This window comes from Chelonoidis abingdonii, chromosome 3 (genome assembly GCF_003597395.2).
Source record: "Chelonoidis abingdonii isolate Lonesome George chromosome 3, CheloAbing_2.0, whole genome shotgun sequence".
In the NCBI taxonomy this organism is placed as follows: domain Eukaryota; kingdom Metazoa; phylum Chordata; order Testudines; family Testudinidae; genus Chelonoidis; species Chelonoidis abingdonii.
In genome coordinates, this window is record NC_133771.1 from 181,781,518 (window position 1) to 181,808,266 (window position 26,749).

The following is a 26,749-nucleotide window of genomic DNA, read 5'->3' on the forward strand; positions in this document are numbered from 1 at the left end:
TTTGTTTTTCTAAATGCCCCTAAGGTCTCAGATGAGGCAGTGAAAAGGGCATACTGAGGCTGGAGTAAGCACTTGGAATCACGGTTGAAGGTGGGAAACTACTAGTATTTTAAAAATGCCTGTTGTCTGCAATAACCTTAAAACCCTAATGTTCTCAAGTTTGTAAATATTCTGTGCAAATTCAGACCTGATAGTAAAGTAGATAAAACGCTAATCGATTTCCCAAGATGAGAAAAGTGTTAAAAGTTATTTGGGTAGCTAATCAAAAAACATAACCTATATCTTTTCCGTTAATCTAGAACATGAGTTAACACTACCTCTGGCTTAGTTGATTGAAGCAGTCCACAGCCTTCACTCTAGGGTTGACCTCAACTGCTTAAATTGGGAAAAAACCTGATTAACCTGGCCTGTGGTAAGGAAAAGGTTGGGGTTAGCACTTGAATTTAAGCACAGCTTCTTGCCTAATCTGGCAGTTCCTTTGAACGTGGTGGAGATGAACCCACTTTCATATATCAATATCTTGATGTAGCCATATATTTAAACAAGGTAAGCTAATACAAGCTATAGTGAAAAATTGTAGTTTCAGGAAATAAATGCCTGTTGTGGTCTCACCCTCCTCTTTTCTATATTTTAATGTCAAACAAACGTTTTCCTTCAGTGATTTATTCAGCATTATTTTATCACGATGCATCTTTCTATCTTTTTCTTCTAATGGCAGACCAGACCATCTCTGTAAGCTATGATTGTCACGGAGGTACTTAAGTAAGATCTGGTTTTAGGAGCATGTTCCTCATATCAGCCATGGTATGATAGGTATATTGTAGTTGGTATGTTTTAATTATTGGCAGCAAATATTCAGACTGGCTCTTGAATTGGGTTTTCTGTTGTCCCTAAATTTTGTCATAAATAGATATTACTTGTTCAACAAATAAATATGGATTCTACAAACACTTTGTTATTACTATACAACGTCTACCACCGATATAACGCTGTCCTTGGGAGCAAAAAATCTTACCGCATTATAGGTGAACCGCATTATATCGAATTGCTTTGATCCACCGGGCATGCAGCCCCCCCCCCCCGAAGCACTGCTTTACCGTGTTATATCCGAATTCATGTTATATTGGATCATATTGCATTGGGGTAGAAGTGTATTGTAGTATAATGCTAACAATTTATTCTATATTTATGGTTGCGAAGGCATTTTTGATTTACTCTTTTAGACTATTTCTAACGTTTCATTTCAACCCATAGGTTTGGTGATTTTTTTTATTTTATATTTTTTTATTTTTTTATTTTTTAGGTTTGAAGGAAAGCCATTTTTTAGTTAATGTGAAATAAGCTTTTCGTGCACTAAAAATTGTTCAGGCTCTTTTAACATTTAAATAATTCAACCAATTTTTTATTTTAAAACTTTGAAGTTAGCATATAAATAGTCCTCAGTGAAAAATGCATGCTTTGCTAAGACTTTAATTTTAAAAAAGGGAAGAAAAAGAGGGTTTATGACTGACTGAAAACAACTGTATGCGCGAGTGCATTATATTTTCCGGAAGAGTTAAGTGTGCGCCAAGGGCAAATACTCCTGTTGTACGTGTATGTATAAGCATGTGTGTGTATGGATATCTGCATGCAGAACCCTATCAATCAGTGTCTTCGTTGATTTCTACCAATCCAGAGACTTCAGTAAAGTTCCCCTCTCTCTGTAGATGCAGATTTCTGAAGGTGACACCGCATGTGTAAAAGTGGCTTGCTGGCTCAATTTTTTTTCTTATCCTTCACAGTGCTCTTAATTCCAGAAATTCATTGCTTGATGCTATCTCACAAACTATTGTTTCTTTATTGAATCTTATATTTTTGGTTAAGATTATGTAAAAAGGCTGTGGCAAGACAGCTCTCACAGTATCTAGTGGCCTCTCATCTCTTTGACCCTTGTCTGTCTTGTTGCTGAGCTAAGTATGGCACAGACACTCCTGCTGGTGATAGATGAAGATCACATGTTCATGATGATATTATCATATATGTCATCTGCCTTGGATACTGTTAACTACATGTTGGCATTGACTCATTTGCAAAACCATCGCAGTAATGAATTGAGGCTGCTTTTGGATGGTTTCAGACTGACTTTGATGAGTGCTCTGCAGGTGGTGGTATACAATTGCTGTTCACTGAGGGGACTTCCATCTGACAGTTTCCTTCATCACCCCTCTTGCTTAATATTTACATGACTGTGGAAGGATTAGTGAGAAGCATGGGTTGAGTGAATTCAGTATGTTGATGGAGCTTTATAGCTCCATCTTCACTGACTTGGCTGAAGCTGTCAGTTGTGTTACTCAGTGTTTTAGGGGACAGTGTAGGTAGAAATCAGGGCCACCTGTCTGAGGCCCAGTCCAGATAAGACTGAGATGAGATGGTGGTGGGTTATGTTGGTCTTTCTGTAAGTATGTGGACATGGTTTTATTGTATGTAGAATAGTAACAATCCAAATAAAAATAATAAATAGGGCTAGAGATAACTGTAGTGATATTTTTTTACTTTAGATATTAAGGAGAGTGATTCTTCTCAGACTCTTGAAAATATCTAAAAGAAAAGCATACTACTAACTGTTCACAACTTATTGTACACCTACTACAGTACTGTACAGGACACAGCATTTTCTAGTGGTTAGACCATATGCCTTGCCTGACCACTTTTACCTTGTGCAAATCACCTAACTTCTTCATCCTTATGTTTCCTTATCTGTAAAGCAGAGGTACTGTTACTTTATAGGGATGTTTTGAGATTTGTTTTAAAATCCATTGAACTCATTGAATGAAACTTGCTGTAGAAGTGCACAATAAACATTATTATTAAGCATTCACTTGCTTAGAATTATGCAAAGTTAGTTAAACCTTATTTGTGAAAATCATTCTTTCTAAGAAAATTACTTTACTTAATATTCTTGTTGCACACAGTCATATACAGAATTATATGGCAAAATATAGAAGTGGGTCTAAACTAAACTTTTCTTATGTGCATTAGTGTCTTAGTATTTAATAATACATTCATGGTGGAATAGCTTATGATACATACAAGACCCTAATATTTTAAAAAAATATTTTTGGTGCCTTGAGGCCCTGATTCAGGAAGTCACCTAAGCATGTTGTCTTTTAAGCATGTTCGTAGCCCCATAGACTTCAGTGAGGCTACTTGTGAACTGAAAGTTGATTTCAGGCTTTGTTCTTTGCTAACTTGGGACCTAGATTAGTTATCTTAATAGGTGGTCTGATTCCACCCTCCCCTCCCCAGGGATAGTGAGTATTTGCAGCTCCCATTGAGTTTAATGGTAGATAATGGTGACTTCTGAAATGCTAACTTTCGGTATATTTCCTTGAAAATTTTGGGTGTAAATTCTTTGACTTCCTAGATGACCTATTTTGAGATAAAAATACATATCATTAAGTGTATGTCTGTTGAATAAGTGAACATACAAACTGTTAATGGACTCTGGGAAAGCCACCCACACCCATCATTGTCACAAATTTTCTCATACTGCTTCGCTTTTCTCAACCTTTTTGATGTCTGTTTCTCATTACACTGAGGCCTGGGCTACACTGTAGGGGGAAAGGGGTCGATCCAAGTTACACAACTTCAGCTGTGTGAATAATGTAGCTGAAATCGATGTACTTAGATCTACTTACTGTGGTGGCTTCACAATGGTGAGTTGACTGCTGCCACTCCCCCTTTGACTCTGCCTGCGCCTCTTGCCGAGCTGGAGTACAGGAGTCGACGGAAGAGCACTCGGGGATCTAGACAAGACACGATAAATCAGTTCCTGCTGGATCGATTGCTGCCCATCGATCTGGCCAGTAGTGAAGACAATACCCTAAGTAGCTATGAAATACGTAGAACAGTGAAAACAGAGCAGCTTTTGTAAATGCAGATTACTGAAAAGTTTAAGGGGTGACCTGTCAGATAATTTCCAAAATTAACCCACTCAAACTAAATAGAAATGATCTGGGAAGTATACTACTATTATAAGCTACTGCTTTTTGTTTGTAACAGTCCACCAAATCTAATTTTTGACAGAAATATACATAATTCAGATTTTGAAAAATAATACTTATATTACATAAACATAAAATAGTCTAAAACCCATGACCTTTATTTCAAATATAGGGGAATATTCCTTTTGATCTAATACTATTTTGAAATAACTCAAAATATAAATGACTGGTAAGCCAGAGTACTCAACAGAAATAAGTTACTCAGACATTTGTCAGTCATATTATTTCAGGTGTTTTTGGTTTTCCCACAGGAGTTCCCCCTGCCATTCAATGTTCTGTACGTTGGATAAAGTGTAAGACCTTTAAGTGACATACACTTGACCAGAAATGAGAGTTAGTAGTCAAGGAATTTATATCAAGAATAGAAGCAAGTAAAGAAAACAGAAGACAAAGCAGAAGAACCCACAATATTTCCCCTCCCTTTTTTTCTCCCAGCATATTTCATCTATCCTCAATAAATTCATTATCTCTCTAGCCTTTTGACATATGTCTATTGTTTCCTTAATAAAGTGGCTGAATTCTGGTTTAGGAGATTGGCAGCCTATAATTTTACTATTAAATTTTTTCATCAAATATTTATAGGACAGAAGTAGACTTTTTGTGGGAGCTTGAAGTAGACACTTCAGATGGTTGGTTTGCTATCTGGGTGTGGGAAAATTGTTTGACTCCATTGTGTCTGTTGTGTCCAGATAACTTATATAATTTGTCTTTAAAGTTTACGTTGTGACATGTATTTACTCTTCAACGAGGAATATGTTTGGTGTCAAGTTTGGAACAATTGGTTGAATATTTAAAAAAAAAAAAAGTAGCAGCTTTGTAAATGAGAAGGAGCCTCTTTTTAAGAAAACATCAGAAGAGGGCTAATTGCTCTCACCAGTTTTGCATGCATTTTTGGATAGAATGCACTCTGGAGAATAGAGTGCAAGAATTGGTAATTTGTGAAAGTCATTTAGTTGATTTTGCAATCTAATACACTTTATAGTCCCAGCCTGTTAAATGGAAGAGTTGGGTTGCTGGTGAGAGAGTGCCAGGTGACCCACTCTTTTTGTTTGACTTCCTGCTTCCTAGTGGATTTTTTTATTAGTATTTTTTTATGTAGGTATATTCTTGATGTACTCATGCCCTGTTATAATGGTCAGTAAGACTGTGTCTTCCCATGTTCACAATCACTGTAGTGATTGTTTTTCAGGCCCAAATTCAGCAAGGTACTTAAACATGTGCCTAACTTTCAGCACGTCTCATCCCATTGATGCCAGCGGAGCTACTCATGTGCTTAAGCGCTTGGCTGGATCAGGCCTCAGAGTAGCGTATAAATACATAAAGATTTGCCTATCCAAACAGAGTGAAATATAACTGACCTTATTTTAAAACAAATTACTTAGTTGTCAGCTGAAGGAGATGAGTTCTCTCAATAATCTAAGGTCTTTGATCTTTGAGAGGTGGTGGTGGTCCAATGGATTGCAGCAGGAGTACTATTTTGTTCTTTGGAATGAAGAATTGGAAAGTGGTATCTTCATCGTTCAACCAGTATTTTTAATTAACAGTCCCTTTTGATATGAGACATGATGGAGTAGTTGAATAAAATAAATGTGGGATTTTAAGGAAAAGTTACAGCAGAAAAAAAACTAATATTTTCAATTCACTGCTTGGCACAGGATTCTCAATATCAGCAGTGATAACTGGCAAGTCTTTGGTCAGCTTTTACTCTGCCTCAGTGTGACAAAATTGAGTAACATCAGAGATACTGTGAGCTGTTCGTCTGCAGGCTTAAGAATACACAGCAGCAGTTTATACTAAGTTAATATTTTCAAGATTCATTGCAACCATAAGGACTAAAATCTTTTTTTGTTGTTTTTGTTTTTTTTTAAAAAAAGAAAAATGGATCTTGCAGAATTTAATGGCACTCACCAAGGAAAGCTCCCCTCTCCTCAGCAGAGTGGATTTTTTTTAATGCTCTCCTCATAAACCAGTAATCGGAGTGTACCAAGAAAGTAAAATTCTGTGTTTCCAAGATGCAGACAATGAGGGGAAAAACATGCAGGACCTGGACTAGTCTTTGAGAATGGAGCATAATCAGTAATTTCAGCTACAGTTAAATTACATGTGGTATTTAGAAACGGGTTTAGTGTGGGGTTTACTTGCCTGGGATCAGATTTTTTCAACATGATAGGTGTTAACATGTGCCTGTATTTCAGACTAATTTGAACTTGCAGTTGTACGTATTTATGTGTCTTTTGTTTCCATATGTACGTTAAAATTGCCTCAGGGGTTACTAATTCTGCCAGTCCATAGAGGCACTGCTCCATAGACTTCACAGAAAGCAGAGACAGGAATCATAGCCCAAGAGTGAGTCAAGATATAGTTTTTCCAAAGGATGAGGTCAGGAGCAGAGAACAAAAAGGGAATTAGCAGAGAAGAGATCCAGTATCGCAAGATTAACACTGGCATCTTTCTACCATTGCTTCCATATCAGAAGACTTGGTCCCATTCAGCTACTGGTCATCTGTTTCTATATGGGAACAAAAGTGACCTCTGCTTCCACTGACAAGCGTTAAGGAGGGAGGAGCTAAGAAGAAGGTGGGGGGGCTGGCTACCTGGCACTTTACAGCGCTGCAACTTTCACGCTCGGGGTGTGAAAAACACCCCCTGGCGCCTGCAAGATACAGCGCTGTAAAGCCTCAGTGTCTGAGTGCTGCAGCGCTGAAGCGCCGAGCGTCTCAGCGCCGCAGCTCACCCTTAGAGATGTGGTTTACTTTCAGCGCGGGAGAGCTGTCTCCAGCGCTGGCGCTCCGACCCCACTCACACTTCAAAGCGTTGCCGGGCAGCGTTGAAATTTCAAGTGTAGCCATCCCTGAGTGTTTGAGGGGACAGGTATGGGATCTGCAGGAAAAGAGAATAATCTGTTCTGGGGTGAGAGGGAATGGGACGGGAAAAGAAAATATAAAGATTTGAAGAATAGGAAATACAAGCTTTGTCATTTTGCTTGTTTGGGTTTTTCTTGTTTTAAGATTTTTGCAAAGAAAAGGAATTGAAGGAAAATAGAGAATGAAATGGGCAGGGGGAGGGAAATTAACTTAGGCTGTGTGAATTTGTTCTCTACCAGATGGACACAAAAGAACATGATACATTTCTTCTAATCACATCGGTCATTTTATGAAATAACATTTAATAAAGCTAACATTTATGAGGGGCAGTACAATGGTAGTTGTGCTTTCAAATTTTAAAATGCTATCTGCATCCTCAGAGAAAGAACTTGGTAGAAACTGCCATTGAGTACTGGATGGCAAATACATGTTGCCAATTAAAATATTGTATGAAAGTGCGCTCAACAGCAAAAATAAAAGCAGTATGGTTTTGTATTGTATTTAATTTCAAACTAGAGTTATAAAGAAAAGATATTGGATAATTCTGTTCAAATAAGTATAATAGATCTTAGAAGTGTTAGAATGTGAAATAAGACACTAAACTGCAAAGAAAACAAAAACAAACCAACAACATTGTTTATTAAATGGAAGACTGTTTGACTTTGCCCCCTGTTAAGTCACCACATAAATCTTATAACACTTTTTTATTAAGCTCTGCTTGTTCTGTCTCCATAAAATCTCTTAAATTGCGAAAGTGGTGTAAAGATAATTGTCTAAGAATGATGTAGCATTTGTTTTACTTATGAAATACCCAAGTTAAAAATATTCCAAGTGTGTTTTTAAAAGAGCTCTTCTATGGTGTATTAAACTGTGATAGCTAAGAGGCTATAAAAATTTAAATTACTTTCTTTTTTATATTTGAGATATTGGCACTTTTCAATAAAAGTGCTTGAAGTAAATATTGTCCTGTTGTGAGTTCTAAATATACCGGACCTTTTAACTGAGAAATACACTTCCTGAAGCAAAGCACTTAAGTCAAGCTCATAGAAATGGCATTTTTGTCCACTCACTAGAGAATTTCTGTGGATTTTAATGGGATACTAGCTCAATTTGATAACCAAGACATTATTTTTATGTTAGTGGTTGTTTAGTGTGCTAAGGATGGTGATGTGGATATAATCTTGTCTTAAATCGCAGTTTGTCTTTTAATATAAAACCCCAAAGTAGTGAAGAGTATGGTTCTTGTTAGGTTTGGACACATCATTAAATTGTGTGGTATGTAATGGTCTGTAAAAATCAAGCTGTTCTAGGGCTTACTAGTAAAGTTCAGTGACCCTATGTGCTTACAATTTGATTTGACTGTTTCATATGCCTTTCTCAAGTGTTCAGTGCACTGCTTAGAAATCACTTAACGCTTTCAGCTGGGTCTGAGATTGTTTTTAAAGGGGGCTATCTACTGTAACTGTTATATAGCTACTTTTGTATCATGACATCTACAGTGTGTTCTACCATATTGCAAAAGCACAAGCTATGAGTAGTTCTGAAGTCTATTTGTAAAGTTGCATTTGATGGATCAAGGTCAATAATTTATTTATCCAACAATGAACATGGCTAACTATCTCAAATATTTTAGTTTCTTCATTTTAATGGGAGCTCTTCAGGTGATTCATTTTACAAAACAAACCAACTTTGGCAAACAAGTGATGTGCATGAGACAAATTATTCAGGGGGTGGGGGAGAAGTTAGCTATGTTTGCTAATATTAACATTTTTTAGAAATAGTAGGGTATCTGCCAAGTGTTCTTAAGAAAAGCTACAGATGGGGCCCTAGAGAGAGAAAAAACAGGGACATAACTTGATTTAATACATTGAGTTAGTTATTTGGTGGGACACAGTGTGGTGTGAGGGAGATAATTATTTTGTTTAGTTAAAGAAAGGGAGTGTTGCTGTGAATAACTTTCCTTATTTTTAGTGCACATCATATTCTGGTAGTTAAATGATGGCTTGATTAGCGTGGTAGTCATTTGTTGATACTTTTCATGATATGGAATGGCTTTTATTCTGCTTATGACCCATGAAGCAAAGGCTTTCAACTATTGGATTTATACAGTAATGGCCTGGCTCTTTCCTGTCTGGTGTATCTTCTCTCTCTATGCCACACTGCGGCAGCTATGGTCAGCAGAAGCACTTCAGCTGGAATCCCATAGTTATAAAAGATGTTGGCAGGGCATCATTCTCTGTGAGTGCTACAAGAATCAGGGAATATCCTGTATTTTATGACTTTTTGGGCATGCAGCAAAACATATATTTGATTGAGAGCTGGAGGTATACTTCCTGAAATGACGACAGTTTGGAAATGAGTTGTTTTTGTGGCTAGCTGGCTGGCTGAGAGAATTCTCCTTTGAATATTTATTTTACTGCTGGTTAGGATTTGTTGTGGTATTAATTATGTGTTAGGGTGCCCAGAGTCTTGTATAGGTGTCTTTATTATTTAAATCAAAACAAATATTTTATTTAATTCTTAATTGAGTGCATACACACTCTGGATTTAAAGAACACTTACATCTTTTTGGCCCAAATTTTAGGCCTTGTTTAAAAAAGGGTTTTAAAAGTAGTGTACTTGGTTTTTATGTCACATAATTGTCTTTCTTGGGTTGCATAGGTTTAAATGATTGTGTCCTAGTAAGTAAAGTGTTGATGTATGAGGCAGAATAGATTCCAACTTACTCAGCCTTAGCTAGGTTGGGTCTGCAGGAATACAAAGGATCTTACTCTGAATACACCAAAAAACAAAACAAAAAACCTTACAAGTAAGATGCCATTTTTATACAGTCACTATTTAAAACTAGTGTCTTTGATAATGAATTACTCCTAATTCAAAACTATACTTTTCTCTTGATCCAGTTCAAAGCCTACTAGGCAGTGTAAAGTATATTAGTTGGCAGATAATCATAACTAACTTTTTTTTAGTTCCTTCTTGAGGAGTGGAAATGTGTTTTTGTTTTTTGTTCCCCCCCCCCCCTCAAATATGGCTAATCATTTATTATACATCTATATTCAGTTTGTTTTCAGTTCATTACTGTTTGTTCCCTTTTAATGCACACATAGCTAGAAATGTTAACTGCTTCAGTTTTTTTTAACCTAGTATATATCCTGTACATTACCAATTCATCTGGAACTTGGCATGACATGAAAATAGGCAAGAAATATCAAGTCTCTGACGTGTGGCTGAAATGCCTTGCTTCAAAAATCTGGTGGTAGAGCATATGTATACTCTGCCACACAAAAGCCTGTTAAAAAAACAGTCAAGCAGCAGCTCTATAGAAAAGATAATGTGATCATTTAATTAAATTTCCCCTAATGCATACATAGAAGAAGGCCAAATTGAGGTTGCACAGGCAACTTTAATTCTGGCATTTCCTAGCTTTTGAGTGTGAAATTGAAAAATGCTGTTTTTCAGATAGATTCTTTGTGTAATCTCCTACATTTTTAAAAGAGCAAACTGAAAAAACAAATTCCATCATGTGACAACATACTGATACTCACATGGGTCAGCAGCAGTGTTGGGAATCTTTAGATTCACTACACAGACCTTAGGCACTTGAACTAATAGAGTAGCTGATAGAAGTAAAAATAAGAGTACTTGTGGCATCTTAGAGGATATGTCTACACTACAGGATTATTCCAATTTTACATAAAGCAGTTTTGTAAAACAGGTTGTATAAAGTCGAGTGCACGTGGCCACACTAAGCACAGTAATTCGACGGGGTGCGTCCACGTACCGAGGCTAGCGTCGATTTCCGGAGTGTTGCACTATGGGTAGCTATCCCGTAGCTATCCCATAGTTCCTGCAGTCCCCCGCCAATTGGATTCTGGGTTGAGATCCATGCATGATGTGCAAAAACAGTGTGCGGGTGATTCTGGTAAATGTGTCGCTCATGTCCTTCTCCTGAAAGCACAGCCGACAATCATTTTGTGCCTTTCTCTGGTTGCTTGCAGATGCCATAGCATGGGCAACAGGGAGCACATTTGCTTTGGTTCACTGGCACATGTGTGTTCTGGATGCGCTGACAGAGGGGTACTGCAGCGCACAGCAGCATTCATTTGCTTTGAAAGGTAAGCAGAGGATGGTTATCAGTCATTCTGTACCGTCTGCTGGCCAGTGTAAATTGGCAATGAGATGAACGGTTAATCATGTGGGTACTGTCTGCTGCTGTCAGGGTTCTGGCTGGCCTTCGCTGAGGTTGGTTTGGGGGCGCAAAGACATAATGGGAATGACTCCGGTCATTCCTCTTTATGTTGTATGAAAAAATAGATCAGTCTGCTAGAATAGGGAAATGACTAAGAACAGAGAGCACAGTGCTCTGTTCAGATCCCGGCAAATGATGACTGCATGCATTCTAGGGGGGCCTGCACGAGTTCAGCCCGTTGCTGTCCTCCAACATCTGGGCTAGCATTTGTAGGGTCCCTATTGTGTGTAGTATAGGTGCAGAATAGAGAAACACAGAGTTTTTAGTGAGATGAAAATGAGGGGGAGGCAGCCCAGCGCTATAATAGTCCAGGCAGGATTAAATCGGTGGGGGGAGAGGGAGCCAGCACCCTGCTAGATAGCAGGCGGTAAGAAGTTTTTTTTGAATGTGAAGTGGGGGATAAGCTGATTGGGCTCAGCCCAGTGCTATGATGAAGACGGTTACCAGCCATCTGTACCACTGCAGGAATGACAAGGAGTCATCCTATTTTTTACCAGGGCCCGCGCTCCTGAGGCAGAGAAGCACGCCAGGGATGATGGAGGGCAGTATCAGTCTCTGCACTGTACGTTGCCACCGGGAAGGGGGAGAGGATGCGCGTTCAGATGCGCAGCCTGCTTCTCCAGCAGCATGCGAAACATATGGTAACATTGAAAGAGTCAAGAAAAAATTTTTTCCCTTTTCTTTCACGGGGGCGATGGGGGGTAATTGACAAGAATATAACTGACCATGCGGACATGGTTTGACCACAGGCACTGGGATCACCAAGAATGCAAATGCTTTTTAAAAGACTGTGGGACTGTGGATAGTGGAGTACTCAGTGCCCTCTCTTCCTCCCTGCATGAGCGTCCATTTGATTCTGTGGCTTTCCGTTATCGTTTGTCATGCGCAACTGTGCTGATCCTGCTGGGACCCCACCCCCCCGCCCCCCCTCCCCCCCCCGCACCCCCCAACACGCCCCCCCCCACCCCATTCCTCCACCCCCCCCCCACCACCCCTCCCCCCTCCCGCCGCCCACCACCCCCCCCCGACTCACCCCCCACACCACCCCCTACCCCCTCCCCCCCGCGCCTCCCCCCTCCCCCGCCCCCGCCCCTCACACACCCATCCCGACCCCGCCCCCACCCCCCCTCCCCCCCCCCACCCCCCCCCCCCTTTTATAGCCTGGAGACTTTTCAAATGCTTGGCATCGTCGTCTCTGTACACGGAGGCTGATAGAAAATTTGTATCCCAACAGCGATTAGATCAGTATCTTCGAGGTCATGCGGACTCTTTTTTGGATTTGTGATGCATGCCACCGTGCTGATCGAGATCACACTTGGCAAACAGGAAATGAAATCAACAATTCACAAGGTTGGCTTTTCCTGTTTACCTGGCCACTGCATCCGAGTTCAGATTGCTGTGCATAGCGGTCACAGTGGTGCACTGTGGGATACCAGCCGGAGGCCAATACCGTCGATTTGTGGCCACATTAACCCTAATCCGACATGGCAATACCGATTTCAGCGTTACTCCTCTCGTCGGGGAGGAGTACAGAAACCAGTTTAAAGAGCCCTTTATATCGATATAAAGGGCCTCGTTGTGTGGACGAATACAGGGTTAATTGGTTTAACGCTGCTAATTCGGTTTAAACGCATAGTGTAGACCAGGCCAGAAACTAACAAATTTATTGTTGCATAAGCTTTAGATTGTCTTCCTCCATGAACTGGAAGGGTTGGGACACTGTGCCAGAGGGTTTCCACAGATGTTTGCTGATAGTAGAAGAATGGTGAAACTTAAGAATCTTGAATCGGGGATAGCCATGTTAGTCTGTAGCCACAAAAACGAGTGCCACCGGACTCCTTGTTGTTTTCAGGAATCTTGGGTTCCATTCCCACTCTAGAGAGGAGTGTTTTCAGCTGGTCACAGACTCTTCTGCCCATTCCTCCAAGCATAACCCAAGCTATCTTTGGATCAGTCCAGTCTCTTTCCCACTTCTGGCTCCTTGTTCCCGTCTCTCACTTCTCAGGTTTCTCATTCCAATCCCAGTCTCCTTGCCCAACCAGGCCTGCTCTCACCCCTTGCCAACATTTTATACAAAACGTATTTCATTGGACATCATTCCGCAAATAGAATTTTAGAATGTCTGTGTTCCTAAAATTCCTCAGCTAAGTGAGCTACTGCCACCTCCTTTGGTATTTAATAAGAGACAAGAGCCACAGTGGGCAAACAGGAATCAAGAAGCATTTTCCAGAAGTCCCTAAAAGTGAGGCCAACAGCAAAACCTTGCCACCTCATTATACTTGTGTAAGCAGTAGTACAGTTTTTGTTTTTAGGATTTTCCAAATATCTTTGAAGATAGTAGCTTGGTATAATTTTTTTCCTTGTCTACTATATAACCATTTTTTATGGTTGGAGTATTTATATATGTGCTCTGTTTTTTCATACTTTCTCTTCTGTTCCCTTGAAGTGTTCCTCTGTCAGTCCAGAGCCACTTCTGCCTAAATCTTGCCAATTCCTATATGGAGAGAAGTATATACAAATTTCTCTTTTCTAGGCACTAGCTTTGGGCTTTTAAAATCCAGGGCTGGAATTTAAATGCCAGTTTTGCTGCCTCCAGCAGCAAACTAACACCTTCAATAGTTTTTCTCATCTAATCGCTTTGAATATTTATCTTGGGTTCCTTCTTTTTCTGCTGCCTTCACTTCTGGGTCCCATTCCACACCTGTGGGACCCAGTTTCTGGTCAGCAGTTTCTTCTTCTCCATATTCATTCATAGTCAGTAGTGGAATTCTTCAGGGAGCTGCAGCAGCAGTTGTGTATTGTGTGTTACCAGTTACAAGCATTTCCCAGCTAAAGAGTGGTTTGAGTAGGGTTTGTCAATCTGCGGAGTCTCCAGATACAGTGGCCAGTTTGTATGATCAGTCTCCCCAATATAGCTTAGTCTGCTTCCACTAGCATTCTTTCCACCTGCACTGATCTCCCATTCCTTGAAACGCTCCAAACTATCCCAGACCCCATCAGGTTCCCCTCCTGTTGTTGGAACAAATTTTCAACCTGCCAGGTGCAGCAATGCTGAGTCTTTGGTGGGACAGCACTGTTCTCTAAGGTCAACAGAAAGCAGAAGATGCATGAGCTGTTGCCCTCCCGCCCCCCTGCCCACCCCATATCTCAGCCTTCTGAGGAGACCTACCAGCCCCTCACACTCTTTGTGGAAGCCTTACTCACCTATCTGATCTCCTTTGGGACTTCTGTGGCCTTCTTCAGTGGGTTCAAGAAAATTGCAGCATTGATCCAAGAAATCTCTTTTCAGAAGAAGGTAAAATTGCATTCTTATATTCTTCTCCTTTCCACAAAAAGCACAATTCTTAGGAAGATAAGACAAGGCCTAGTGCACCAGGCTACTGCTACGGAGATGGATAATGTAGGCATACCCAAAACGGAATTCCTTCCAACTAAAGAAATCTGAAGAGAAACTGTCCTTTCCTATGCCAGAACATTGGGAAATATTTATTGATTTCTTGTAGTTATGCGCAGAGTGCAAGTGATCAGCATACCTTGTATAAGGTCTAGAAGGACGGTTATCCAGTTTGCCTTGATACACAGGCTGTCCTCTTAATAGCAAAGGTTCTAAAAGGGTAATCGTGCTAAAAGCACTATCTTTCACTACACTGAGCAGTCTCTTAAGAGATGACAAGGCTTTCTGGATCTGACCTAAAATTCACTGTGACCTGTTTACATCTAGGGTACATCTCTCTCCTTTATTCCAACAAGTCTCCACTCTGGTCAGATGCAGAAAAGGGAAAATCAAACCCCTCTATACCATCCACAAGGGGCTTTTATTCTCCCTGTGTTTTGTTTATGGTAATTTGCGTATACCTGATAATAGATACAAGTGGTATGACCTTGCCTTGTAACAGCTCTGACTTTTCATATGAGCAGTCCTTAAGGTAAATTACTTTCTGAAAAGAATTCATGTAACATAGCATTACATACACAGCAATTCAAAAATTTCAGATTGCCAAATGTTTTAGTAAAGTATATCTGGTTATTTTGGAAATGCATTCTATTTAGTGCAACAGGCTTCAATCCTGACTGGGCCTACCTACCATCATATGAATAATGTTGCTTATGTACAATGGGGAAATTAAATTTCAAAATAAAAAAATCTTAATCTTTTTCCGTACTAAAATAATAGAACTTGGATTTTATTTTACTGTTTGCAGCTGATTCATTTTTAACTAATACTTAGGACTTCTTTTGTTTTAAACCAGAAATTATGGAGAAGTCGGGTGAGGAAGGAATGCCTGATCTTGCTCATGTAATGCGCATTTTATCTGCAGAGAATATCCCAAATTTACCACCTGGAGGTGGTCTAGCGGGCAAGTAAGTACAGTGCTGGAACAATTTATGGCTTTTAGTAATTGTAATTTTGACTACAAATACAAGTACAACATGTTTCTTCATTAACTGAAGACTTGATTATCTTTTGTAAAGATGATGTACAAACTTAAGTTACTAAAACATTTAACATTGCTCAGTTTTTCATATATTAAACTAGTTCTCTGTCTGCACTACAGAAAATACAGGCAATACTTTGTATTCTCCCACTACCAGCCCCCAACTCCATCCCAAATAGGGAAAAAAATAGACTATTTTGATACATAACATATTGGTTTACCATCCCCATACAATTACATTTAAAGACATAAAATTTGTCATATTTAGATTTTTAGTTCTTTATATTTGTTCACTATCTATAGAAAGTGATAAAATCGAAAATTGAGCAATATTCATGCTACTCTGAATTTTTGGCCTCAGGGCCCAATGTGTACTTGGATCAGTGCCAGCGTAACTTGCCTCTTCAAAGAAAAATTGCCTCCATTTTGTTTAACATGTCAGCCTGAAAGTTTGAAAGGTAGAAAGCACTTTTCAGTATTAAAATTGTGAAATGTTTTTTAAAATGATGTTTTAGGAAAAATTGAGGTAAGCCTATGGTGGGACACCAGTTTTTTTGCAAGCCTATAGATGGGACACCAGGTTTTTTGCTAATGATTAGTTTGAGTCACTAGCAGTATGAGCCCAAGAGAGAATTTTAGTGAACTGTTGTTCTGGTTGTTTAAGCCATTAGTAAGCCAAGGTACAGACCTGTTTAAAATCTTCTACACTGGGATTCCCATACATGGTATCATTTCCCAGCATAAGACTCAAAAATGCCAATTTTAAAATATATATTTTCACATTTCACAGTTTGTTTATGGTAAGAATTGCTGCTCACCTTAGGAATTCTTAGACTGCTGGGCTAAGCTGAAAGTATAGATGTAAAACTTGGGACATTCTGCATGTACATGGTGGGAATTTATGAAATGTTCAAGCAACTCTGAAGATGTAGCAGGTTAAAAACCTGAGAGGAGAGGAGGGCTGGGAAGCAAAAATTCAGAAGAGGAAAACATTGGTAGCATACAAACCTAAGCCTTGAAAAATCCTTCATTACTATTAACTGAACTCTTTATATGCAAGGTAGACAAACAGAAGTTTAGACACGAAATATCTCTTTATTTGTCTGGTAGGATGTTCAAATGTATATGGCATTTCGCTGCTATATTACAAGGTTTTTTTTGTTTTTTTTTCTTCATTTTTAGGCGTAATATTATAGAAGCTGTGTATAACAGGCTGAATCCACACAGAGAGAATGATGGGGTAAGTTTTACTTTGGGGTCTTAGACTTCACTAATAACGAAACTATAATACTTCAATGCAGGTGGGGTACAGAACAAAATTTAAGTAACCTGTATTTAAATATTTGATATATATTTGCATGTACATCAATGTTCAAGAATTTTATTGTTAAAGGGACAGTGATGTTGTGTGCTCTGAAGAATTAATTTTTAATATAAATGGCTGCTTCTGCTTTTCATTCAAGACCATGGAGCCACAATATGGGAACTTACTTTAGGAGCTGTTGGTAATTTAAATGTACTCTGGCTTTGAAGTAAGTAATGAGATTGTAATTTTGTTACGTGCCCTGTACTTGAAAATCTAGTGTCAAATTCTGTGTCCTTGTAAGAATCATATTCACGTAGAAAATTTCTGTTGAGTGTGCACTAAGTGAAAAGGGTCTTTGTAGCAATACTGGCTACACTTTTGTTTTAGCATGTTGCACATATGATTCCAGTGAAGGTTAGCGTATTTCAGTTTTGAAGATCTTTTGTGAAATGGTTTAGAACTAGTATAATTTACACTTGAATGAAAGTAACAAGTTCTTTGTTCATTCCTGATTTAATTTTTTTAATGAATTATTTACACCTATCTGTTCAACTCCTGAACACGTGAGCTTTCAAATCTTTAAACATTCAATTAGACAAAAAAAAGTTCAACACTATGAAATATAGTGGGTTGCAATAACTGCTTAAATTACTGCATTACTGGATTGAGTAAGGAATAAATGTGAAATTTATAATTTACACTTTTTTAGCATCTGTTTTACAAAGTAATTGTAACAGTCATTCCATGTCAGTCAGCTCCGTGGTGACAGATTGATTTAGAGACTTGTATAGGAGACTAAAATAATTTTTTGACTTGTTTAGATAGCCTTTTAAAAGTTACTGATAATTTCTCATTGCTTAGCGAAATGTTGACTCTTACCCATAGGGTTCATTCCCTAAGCTAATTTGTAGAGCTACTACCCTGTTCTCTAAATGGTCTCCAGGAACCATGCATGCTGAGATGCCTAAAAAAATTCAGTCAGCAAGTGAAGGCTCTGGTGAAAGGGTAGGTAGGGATGTCAGATTTTATTTATTTATTTTAACTACTTTGAAATTATTCTGAATCTAATTGTGCATATAACTAGCCTCTGTAATTATATGATCTTATTGTTATCACTGTCTTTCTCGCCTCACTCCATCTACTTCCCTTCTGTTGGCCGTTAGCTTGGTATGTTGTGTTGTCTTAAGAGTGCATGTGCAATTGCAATGTTGGCAGCTGTATGCCAGCAATAAAGTTACTGTAAAACTTTCTAGTGTAGATGTGGCCTTAGATTGCAAGCTCTTCAAGGCAGGACCTGTCTTTGTATGCCTTTATGGAGACTAACACAGTTGGGGGCCTCGATTCTGATTTGGGCCTTTGCGTGCTATTGCAATACAGATAAATAGCTAATGGTTTCATTGTCATGTCTGTCTTTTTAAAAACTAAAATTTGTAGTTTATATTATATTTTTTGTCTTAGATCATAAAGGTTAGAGTTAAATTTTACATCCTTAATCCCTTCAAACTATGCCACAGTTCCTCCCAAAATAAACCAGCATGCTTCCAAGTGTCTCAGCTATCTTTATATCCTCAAACATCTGCTGTTTCCTTAGTAACTCTGCATTCTCCCAACCCACCATGACTCCTAACAGTTGCAGTACTAGATTTTTGTCTCTGTTTCAGTGTCTTTTTACCCATTTCCAAAAATGAAAATGCTTAGGATTAGTTAAAGCACCCAATTCAGAACATTTGCAATGAAAAAAAAAATAATCTGGTTTCTCTGTCAGATAATTATAAATGTCTGCTGGTGCTGCAGCATATTTGTGACAAAGAAAGACTTTCAAAGGAAAACACAAAGGACCAAATTGTTATAATTTGTATAGCTCCACAAAGGCAAAAACCAGAGTAAACAAATATGTTAAGCATTTCTCAGCTAGTGATGAATCTCAAGAAATGTCTTGGACCTGCTTCATCAGTTCTTAAATATTATCTATTTGTATTTTGTTAAACTAATTGTTTAATTCTTACACAAATGCAGGTTTGGTGGGCATAGTAAAAACAAAGGGAGGGCAGGCTTACTATTACAGGTTATATTTACATTGAATACTGTATTATCCCAGAACTGTGGACAATACAGTGCAATGCACTTTTTGAGCTATATAAATATAGTGTTCTTTTCTGCTAGAATTGAATAAAATCCCTATATTAAGGGAAATCTCTGTGATCTTTGAGTATTGGAGGACCAAGAGATCAGGTAGACCTGGGACTGCAGTTTAATGCGTCAGCCACACTAGGTAAAGGATCGAGTTTGTTTCTCTGATAGGAGTATCTACTTCATTTGGCAACAGCATTATTTTCCTTCTCTGTCCTTGTCTCATATGTCCCAGAAGGACTTGAAGGGAGGAGAAAATTCAGTGCTGCCATTGGACAACAGAGCTGACACCTCTTTATAGTACCCCAGTAGATGAAAGGTACTTTCCTTTCTCCGTAAGAGAGGCTGAGCATAGTAGTTCATGTGATGTGCTGAACCTGATAGTCTAGGTCAGTGTTTTGCAACCTTTTTGATACCAGGGACTGTCTTACTGCTTTACTAAACTGTTTCAGGCAGGGACCAACTCTGGTCCATGGACCGGTCCTTGAGAAACACTGCTCTAGGTCACTGCTAAACTCGCCCCCCTAGCCCCTGGACTTTCCTTCAGTCTCTTGAGCTTGATGCTTAGAGAAAAAAACTGAAAAAGGAATAATTCCATTATTAGTTAAAATGCTTCTGTTCTTCTCTGTGTTGTGATAGCATAACTGGAGTATCCCTACAAACCTGCATTCAAGCAGATACCAAAGGAAAGGGCTGGATAAGTACAACACACCCAGTTGGTGGTGGCTTGTAAAGTGTGTTTCAGAATGAAATATCACAATGCTCCTAGTGTACGTGATGTTATAGCAAAAGCAGAGCTTTATATTAAAAATTAAAAACAATCTTTGAAATGCCTTACTTATGACAACATTCAGAAATCTTCAATCATTCATTTAGTGATGCGTAATGTATTTATCAACATTCCTTATAATTAATTATACAGTATTGATAAAGTCGTCATATAGATATGGTTTGCACTGCATATATATTGTTGACTCTACATTAAAAATATGGTGTGGGATAAAACCTGAACTGATGCAATTATAAAGTAAAAGATATATTTATATGAATTTTTGCATTTGAGCAGGTGTCTGGGTTGTAACAAATACTGTAGTGTGAACAGCTTAAATAAAAAAAGTACTCTTCATTTGATGACAAATGAACTTTATCGCGTGATGAATCAAGAATTTTCAGAAAGCATCTTTTATAAATTTTTTTCAAAATACAATGTTTTTATATTTTTCACAGCTATAAAGGCTTTTATTTAAATTGTAGTCAAACTCAAGAATTTTGTCCTCGGGTCTCGTGCACTTTCTTGTGGTAACTATTTAATTTCTCAAATATATTTCTGTTAAATAATAACTTAAGAGCAAATCCTTAACACAGTGCACAGCCTATGTATCAGCGGTCGGCAACCTTTCAGAAGTGGCGTGCGGAGTCTTCATTTGTTTACTCTAATTTAAGGTTTTGCGTGCCAGTAATACATTTTAACGTTTTAGAAGGTCTCTTTCTAAGTCTATAATATATAACTAAACTATTGTTGTATGTAAAGTAATAAGATTTTTAAAATGTTTAAGAAGCTTCATTTAAAATTTAAATTAAAATGCAGAGCCCCCCAGACTGGTGGCCAGGACCCGAGCAGCGTGAGTTCCACTGAAAATCAGCTCGTGTGCTGCCTTTGGCACCCGTGCCATTGGTTGTCTAACCCTGCTATATGTGCTTACACTGCACTGGAAGAGATCTGTGGAGGAAGGAATCCTCCCTATAATGTTGCAGTGTTGTTTTGGGGTGGTATTGGAGCCTCCGAGATACTGTAGTCACTGGACTCCTGTGCACTGTTACTTGATGTGGAGTGGAGTAGTTGGGACCCTGGCTCATCTGGGGATTGGCCCTGCTTTGAGCAGGGGGTTGGACTAGGTGATCTCCTGAGGTCCCTTCCAACCTTGATATTCTATGATTCTATGATCACTGATCCCTAGGGGCATGCTTGGTTACGGAGCCCTTGTGTAGCACTCTTGTGTAGTAATTTCACCATTTCTGTTGTAGACAAGGATCTCCATAGATAGGAAGGTGGAGAGAAGATCTGCTTCTTAATAGCACTATAAATGTATGTGATGCTATACAGTAATCAGTGCCCAACATGTAATAGACCCTTGCACCAAAAGGTTTGCAATCTAAACGAATAGTATAATGCATTTTTACTAACTTGCATTTGATTTTCTTAATGCTGTAGCTGAAGGATTTAAAATGGAAACAACTTACAAAAATTATTTTAAGAGGTTACAATACTACCAGAAAAAATCATTAGAGGCTAGCTAAAATGTAATAGGAAGAGTTATTTTATTAATTTAAAAAAGAGGTTGGATTGTTCTCAGATATTGGGGGTTTTTTGTTTGTTTTTTTAAGTGGCTGTATTTTCAGTAGTTCTTTATACTTACACTGTGTACTGATTAGAGACCAGTCTACATTAGGTTGATATAGCTACAGCATTCTGGGGTGTGAAAAAGCCACACCTGAGTGCCATAGTTATCCCTAGTGTAGATGCAGCTAGATTGATTGAAGAATGCGTCTGTCAGCCTACCTTACCATCGCTTGGGTAGGTGGTATTCCTAATGAAAAACCCTTTCCGTCACTGTAGGCTTCATTTACACTATGGGGTTATGCTAACATAGTTATTGCACTGTAGCTGTGTTACTCTAGTCCCTTGTTGTAGCCATGGCTTGAGACATTGCAGCTCCCCTTGAATGCAGAAATCTGAACTGTCAGTACTGGCCACCTTGGAAAAGTGTTTCAAATTTCACAGGACAGGAAACCTTAGTGGAGTTTCAAATATTAACATTTTATGTTCTCTGAAATAAAGAAATTTTACAGTTTTATATTCAATAACAAATTTTGAAAATGACGCCCACTCTTTGAAACCAAGTTATTCTGATTATTGGAATTGAAGGTTAGAGAAAAGAGATGTTATGGCAACCAATATTTTCATGACCCCCCCTAGAATTAGATATTGTTTGACATTTGTAAGGTTAGGATTCCAAGTTCTCAGATAGCTTACCATGTTGGTTACAGCTCTGAAAGATCTCAAGAATAGGGGCAACTAAAATCAGATCAGAATTGAAGGAGGCAGTGGGAAAGCATAAATGGCAATCAGGATGATTTGCCTATAATGTCTTTTGTAGTGAGAATCACCAGTCTTCCAGTGATATCTAGCTACTATTACTATCATGATTGTTAGTGAGGCATCAATAGTTAAAATATCTTCTGTCCCTCCAAGCATCAGAACTGTTTTGGCACTGATCCAGAACTTAAAAAAGCCACTTTGGACCTGAGAGCCATGCAACTTTTTCTCCAGGCAAAAGCACACTAAACACCGTCACACAGACTAACGAGGGTTTTTTGGTTTGCTTTACCCATTTGGTTGATGTAGTCTACAGTGCTACTGCAGCTTGTACTCCTTCCCACATCAAAGGCCACAATTCAAGATGGGTGCCTAAATTTAGGTTATTGGATTTGGCTTTAGCTAGATACTCTGGATATTCATTTTCCTGACAGCAGCTTGGGAAGAAAAATTGCTAGATCATTGGAGTTTTTGTGAAACAGTATCTTTGTGATGCTGATTGGCAGTAGCTTGGCCCTCTACCTTCTGGATTGTACGCAGGAATAAAATCAGATTTCAAGTGTTACTTATGAATTAAGTGAATTCTGATACTACAGCATACATTATTGGCAGTAAACATTTTTTAATTAAGCTGTTCACATAAGGTGTATATTGCTACTGAATCAGTAGTACTTTACATTTTAAAATATTAACTCAATAGTTAGTGTCAATTTAAATGGCCAAGTTCTTCACTCTTTGGCTTCCACTGAAGTCAATGACTGTCAGACATCTATGTGCATCAAAGGACATAGTTTGAACTAAGGGCTGATTTATTCTGGGGTCATCTTTTTTTATGTTGTTCTTTGTGCCTCACATAAAGTAGATTGAAATGTTTGTCAATACTGGAAATCTTAATAGAAACAACTTAAATACAAGGCATTTTCTTAAATGCCCATTCTAAAATAAACGTGAATCAAATAACTTAATTTTAGGATGCATGTTGTTAACTTAAGGTATTTTTATGTATGCATAGAGGGCATAAAGTTCAGATCTTTTCCTCAATCAGAAATGACTTTTTATATCATGTATTTTAAAATATATGTATCATTCTAAAATATCCTAGTTTAACTACTGATTTTGGGGTCTTGAATCTTAAAAAAAAAGGACCCTGGCGAACCTGAGGAAAGTGGAACACAGGGGAAATTGGTGGAAGCTCTCAGGCAAATGAGAATTAATCATAGGGGCAACTACCGCCACCTTCTGGAGGAGATGCTAACTAGTTACAGGCTAGCTAAAATACAGGGAGAAGAATGCACTGCTGAACCAGCTACAGCATCTACTTCTGATAATCTTGCTGGACCCAGTGACCCAGTGGCAGACACCCAAACAGAATCTGAGAATCATCTTGCTGAAATGCGGAGCTCTAATGAAGATTCAGGGAGAAATGAGATGAGTGATAAACAGGTGTAATGTCTTTGTGTTGCACATAGCTGATTTGATAGCTTTACCTAGCTGTTGTAATGTATTCATATGTCAGCACACTGTTGCATCTGTTCTAGAAAGTTAGTTTGTTTGTACCGTCATTTATATGTACAGACTTTTTATATGAAAAGTCATCCTTTTTTGAGTAATTTAAAAGTTACTATTTACTGTAGTTTGGATTAATAAACAAAATGTAATTTTTTATATTATGTGGAGCAGGAAGCAGGACATCTACCTTATTGGTAGTTGGTAATCTTAAGGTTTTACTTTTTTAAAACCCTGTGGCACCAGTGATAGGGATTTTTGACAGATGCAAAGCAAGTTTTTTCTTTGTGTTGTAAGCTCATTCCTAGTGAATGCTGAATTTTAATACTTTACATTACATATATTAATTGGCATCTTAATCAAATATACCTTTTTGTTCAAATTTCTGAACTGAATTATTTCACAGCATGCTATCCTACATATTGCATGTTTGTTTGAATTGTATATAGTTCACATTATCATAGTTACAAAAATAATTTTTCACTTGTTTTAGGATTTATGCCACTTTTTTTTTTTCCTCCATGTATGGACCTTTCAATTTAGACTGTATCCTCTGTTCAGTGTGAATATCTTACTTATTTTCTCGAACTGTATCCTTCACTATTCCATAGTTATAGCATAATGTATATCAGACAATAATATGTACTTAGAATTAGTGTTTAGTGTGGAGCTCTAAAAATTTGTTTACATCCAAATAAAAGATATGATGTGGAATAATATCTGTATGCATATTGACTTTTTTTAAGTAATTTTGTTGATATTATGCTACCTCAAGCTTTTTGAAAGTTCATTTGAAATACCAATTATCTAGTCATGGTTTGGAAATATTTGTAGCTACTGTTAATAACAGACAACAAGGATCTTGACAGTATTAAACTAGCTATTCCTACAAATATTCTGGGAGTTTTTATTATCATAACTGTAATCTGTGTTCTAGCAATATTTCATAGTTTTAAATTAAACACTACAATAAAATTGAGGCAAACATGCTGTTGTATTTTAGGTTATATACTACAATTTGTGTTATATTCCTATTCATTTTGTGTACGCACATGCACATACACACTTTCAAGTAGATTAGCTTATTACTACGTTAGTGTGAATCTGACTGCCTGTAGTTTATCTCTGAAATGCCATTCTTAAAAGTATGCCATTGTCAGCAGTGACAAAGATATTGTGTCACAGTTTCTATTATATTTTGGTTGCAGTTGTTGAAGCACTTGCACAAAATTATAGCTTTTTATTATCCAACAAAGATATAAATAAAAGTTCACTACCTCAGTGAGTAAGATCCTCTGAGAACCTCTTGCTAAATTCTCTTTCAAGAGTTCAGAAATCTTCCTTAGCATTTCACAGATTTTTATATCATTGTTTGTTTGTTTTTTTTTAAGTAATGGTTAGCTGATGGATTGATGGAGTAATACACCGGGTGATTTGTTTAGGTTTTTATTTACATTGATTGCAGTGCATTATTTTTATTGCATTAATATGTTCTGTAAGAGAAAAGCATAGCTAAACTTTTAATCGGTAGTCATGCTGCTTCCAGAGATGAATTCCAGAGATTCTGTGGACAGAGAGATACATGGAAAAAGCAATTTTGGTGTATGTGTAAATTAGTATAGAAAACGTGGCCATTTCTTTCATTTTTTACTTGCTCGTGTTACACTTTATTATGTTGTTAAAATTCAATTAATTATGGATGTAGTTTTTTGTATTGGTGAGTATTAATATTTTTCCTCTTCTTTTCCTGTAGGGTGCTGGAGATCTAGAAGATCCGTGGTAGCCTTACAAATCTACTAAAATGCTTTTGATTCTGAAAAAAATGGGGGAAAAAACTTAATCAGTTTTCTTCAATACAAGGGGAAAATTCTGGTGGATTTCCAACATTTTGTGAAATGGGCAGAAAGATATTAGAGTTTTCCATCACTTGTTTATTTTTGTGTTTTCTGATATTGCCACTCTTAGCATTGCCTGTGTTACAGTATCTTTACCAGCCTCAGGCATACTGACTCCATCTTTGTTGAACTTTTAGCCCTAAAAAACAAGGAAAAAGTGATTCTTTCAGCAAATCAATATATGTACCTGAGGTGCATGGGATTGTAGTTGTACTCTGAAGATACATTATGGTTTAACAAAACTTAACATATAAGCATGAAAGAGTACAAATAATTGTATGAGACGTTACTTATTTCACTTTACCAAGTTGGAAGGCTTTTGCAGCTCTGTGGCTTGGAAGTAATTTCAGTTGGGCAATATGCTACAGGATTTGTATTTTTTTTTTTTTAACTTTTCCAGTTTTATCTGTATTACCAGACTGTTAGGTTTCCCTACAGTGTCCAGATTGTGATACATTGCCTACTGCTTGCTTGATGATAAATATATTTGGCAATAATAGAAGATGATTTTAGGCGTCTAAAACCAATAGGAATTTTACACATGCGTACAACATATCCTTAAACTCTTGCTAGAAAAAAAAAACTTTTAAAACCAAACTGATTAATTTATGGTTAGATGTAACTTAATTTGACATTTCACTCACTGCTGCAGGTTTTTTTAAAAATGCTGAAAATTTGCCTTTATTATAATGTAAAATGTGATTTTTGTTCTACATGTGGTTTTCTATAGTTTCCTCTAATTTTTCAGCTTAAGATACAGACAGAAGTCTTGTGTAATATGGATATAATTTTTAATTGTTTGCATTATTTTCAAAGCTCAAATTTATCACTTTGAGATTACTATAAATACAGTTAAAATTATCTATTTTAAATCTAAGAAAATATTAGAGATATTTTCATGGGTTCAATGACCTTTCATTTTATAAGCAATGGGCATGGTACAGAGTGGCTGTCATGTAAGGTACTTGAAGATTCTTAGTTTAATTCTATTTTTGCAATAACTTTGATTTTTTTCTGAATTCTTTTGAGTTGTGCATGTATTGAGTCCAGTAGATGCTAAAAACAGAGAAAAGTAAAGTATTTATCTAAAAAAAAAAATTAAAAAAGCTATTGGGGAAGGGGAAACAATGAATGTATCCATCTGTACATGCTTTACATGCTGTGGATGCCTTGTAAACATTTTCCTATTTGTTTAAACTGTGTTTCAGCGAGGATGTAATTGC

General features: G+C 37.6%; 1 protein-coding gene and 1 long non-coding RNA gene across 2 annotated transcripts in view; both read left to right on the forward strand.

The window, feature by feature from the left end:
* PPM1B (protein phosphatase, Mg2+/Mn2+ dependent 1B) overlaps positions 1-24,350 on the forward strand; it is a 111,903-nt gene extending 87,553 nt beyond the window's left edge. The window contains 5 exon segments of the mRNA XM_032774983.2: positions 1-83; positions 5,067-5,074; positions 15,407-15,518; positions 16,775-16,832; positions 23,269-24,350. Coding sequence (XP_032630874.1) covers positions 1-83; positions 5,067-5,074; positions 15,407-15,518; positions 16,775-16,832; positions 23,269-23,574 — 567 coding nt within the window. The 3' untranslated portion in view covers positions 23,575-24,350.
* The window catches only part of LOC142046610 (uncharacterized), a 404,232-nt gene that overhangs the window by 373,136 nt on the left and 4,347 nt on the right, over positions 1-26,749 (forward strand). The window lies entirely within an intron of this gene.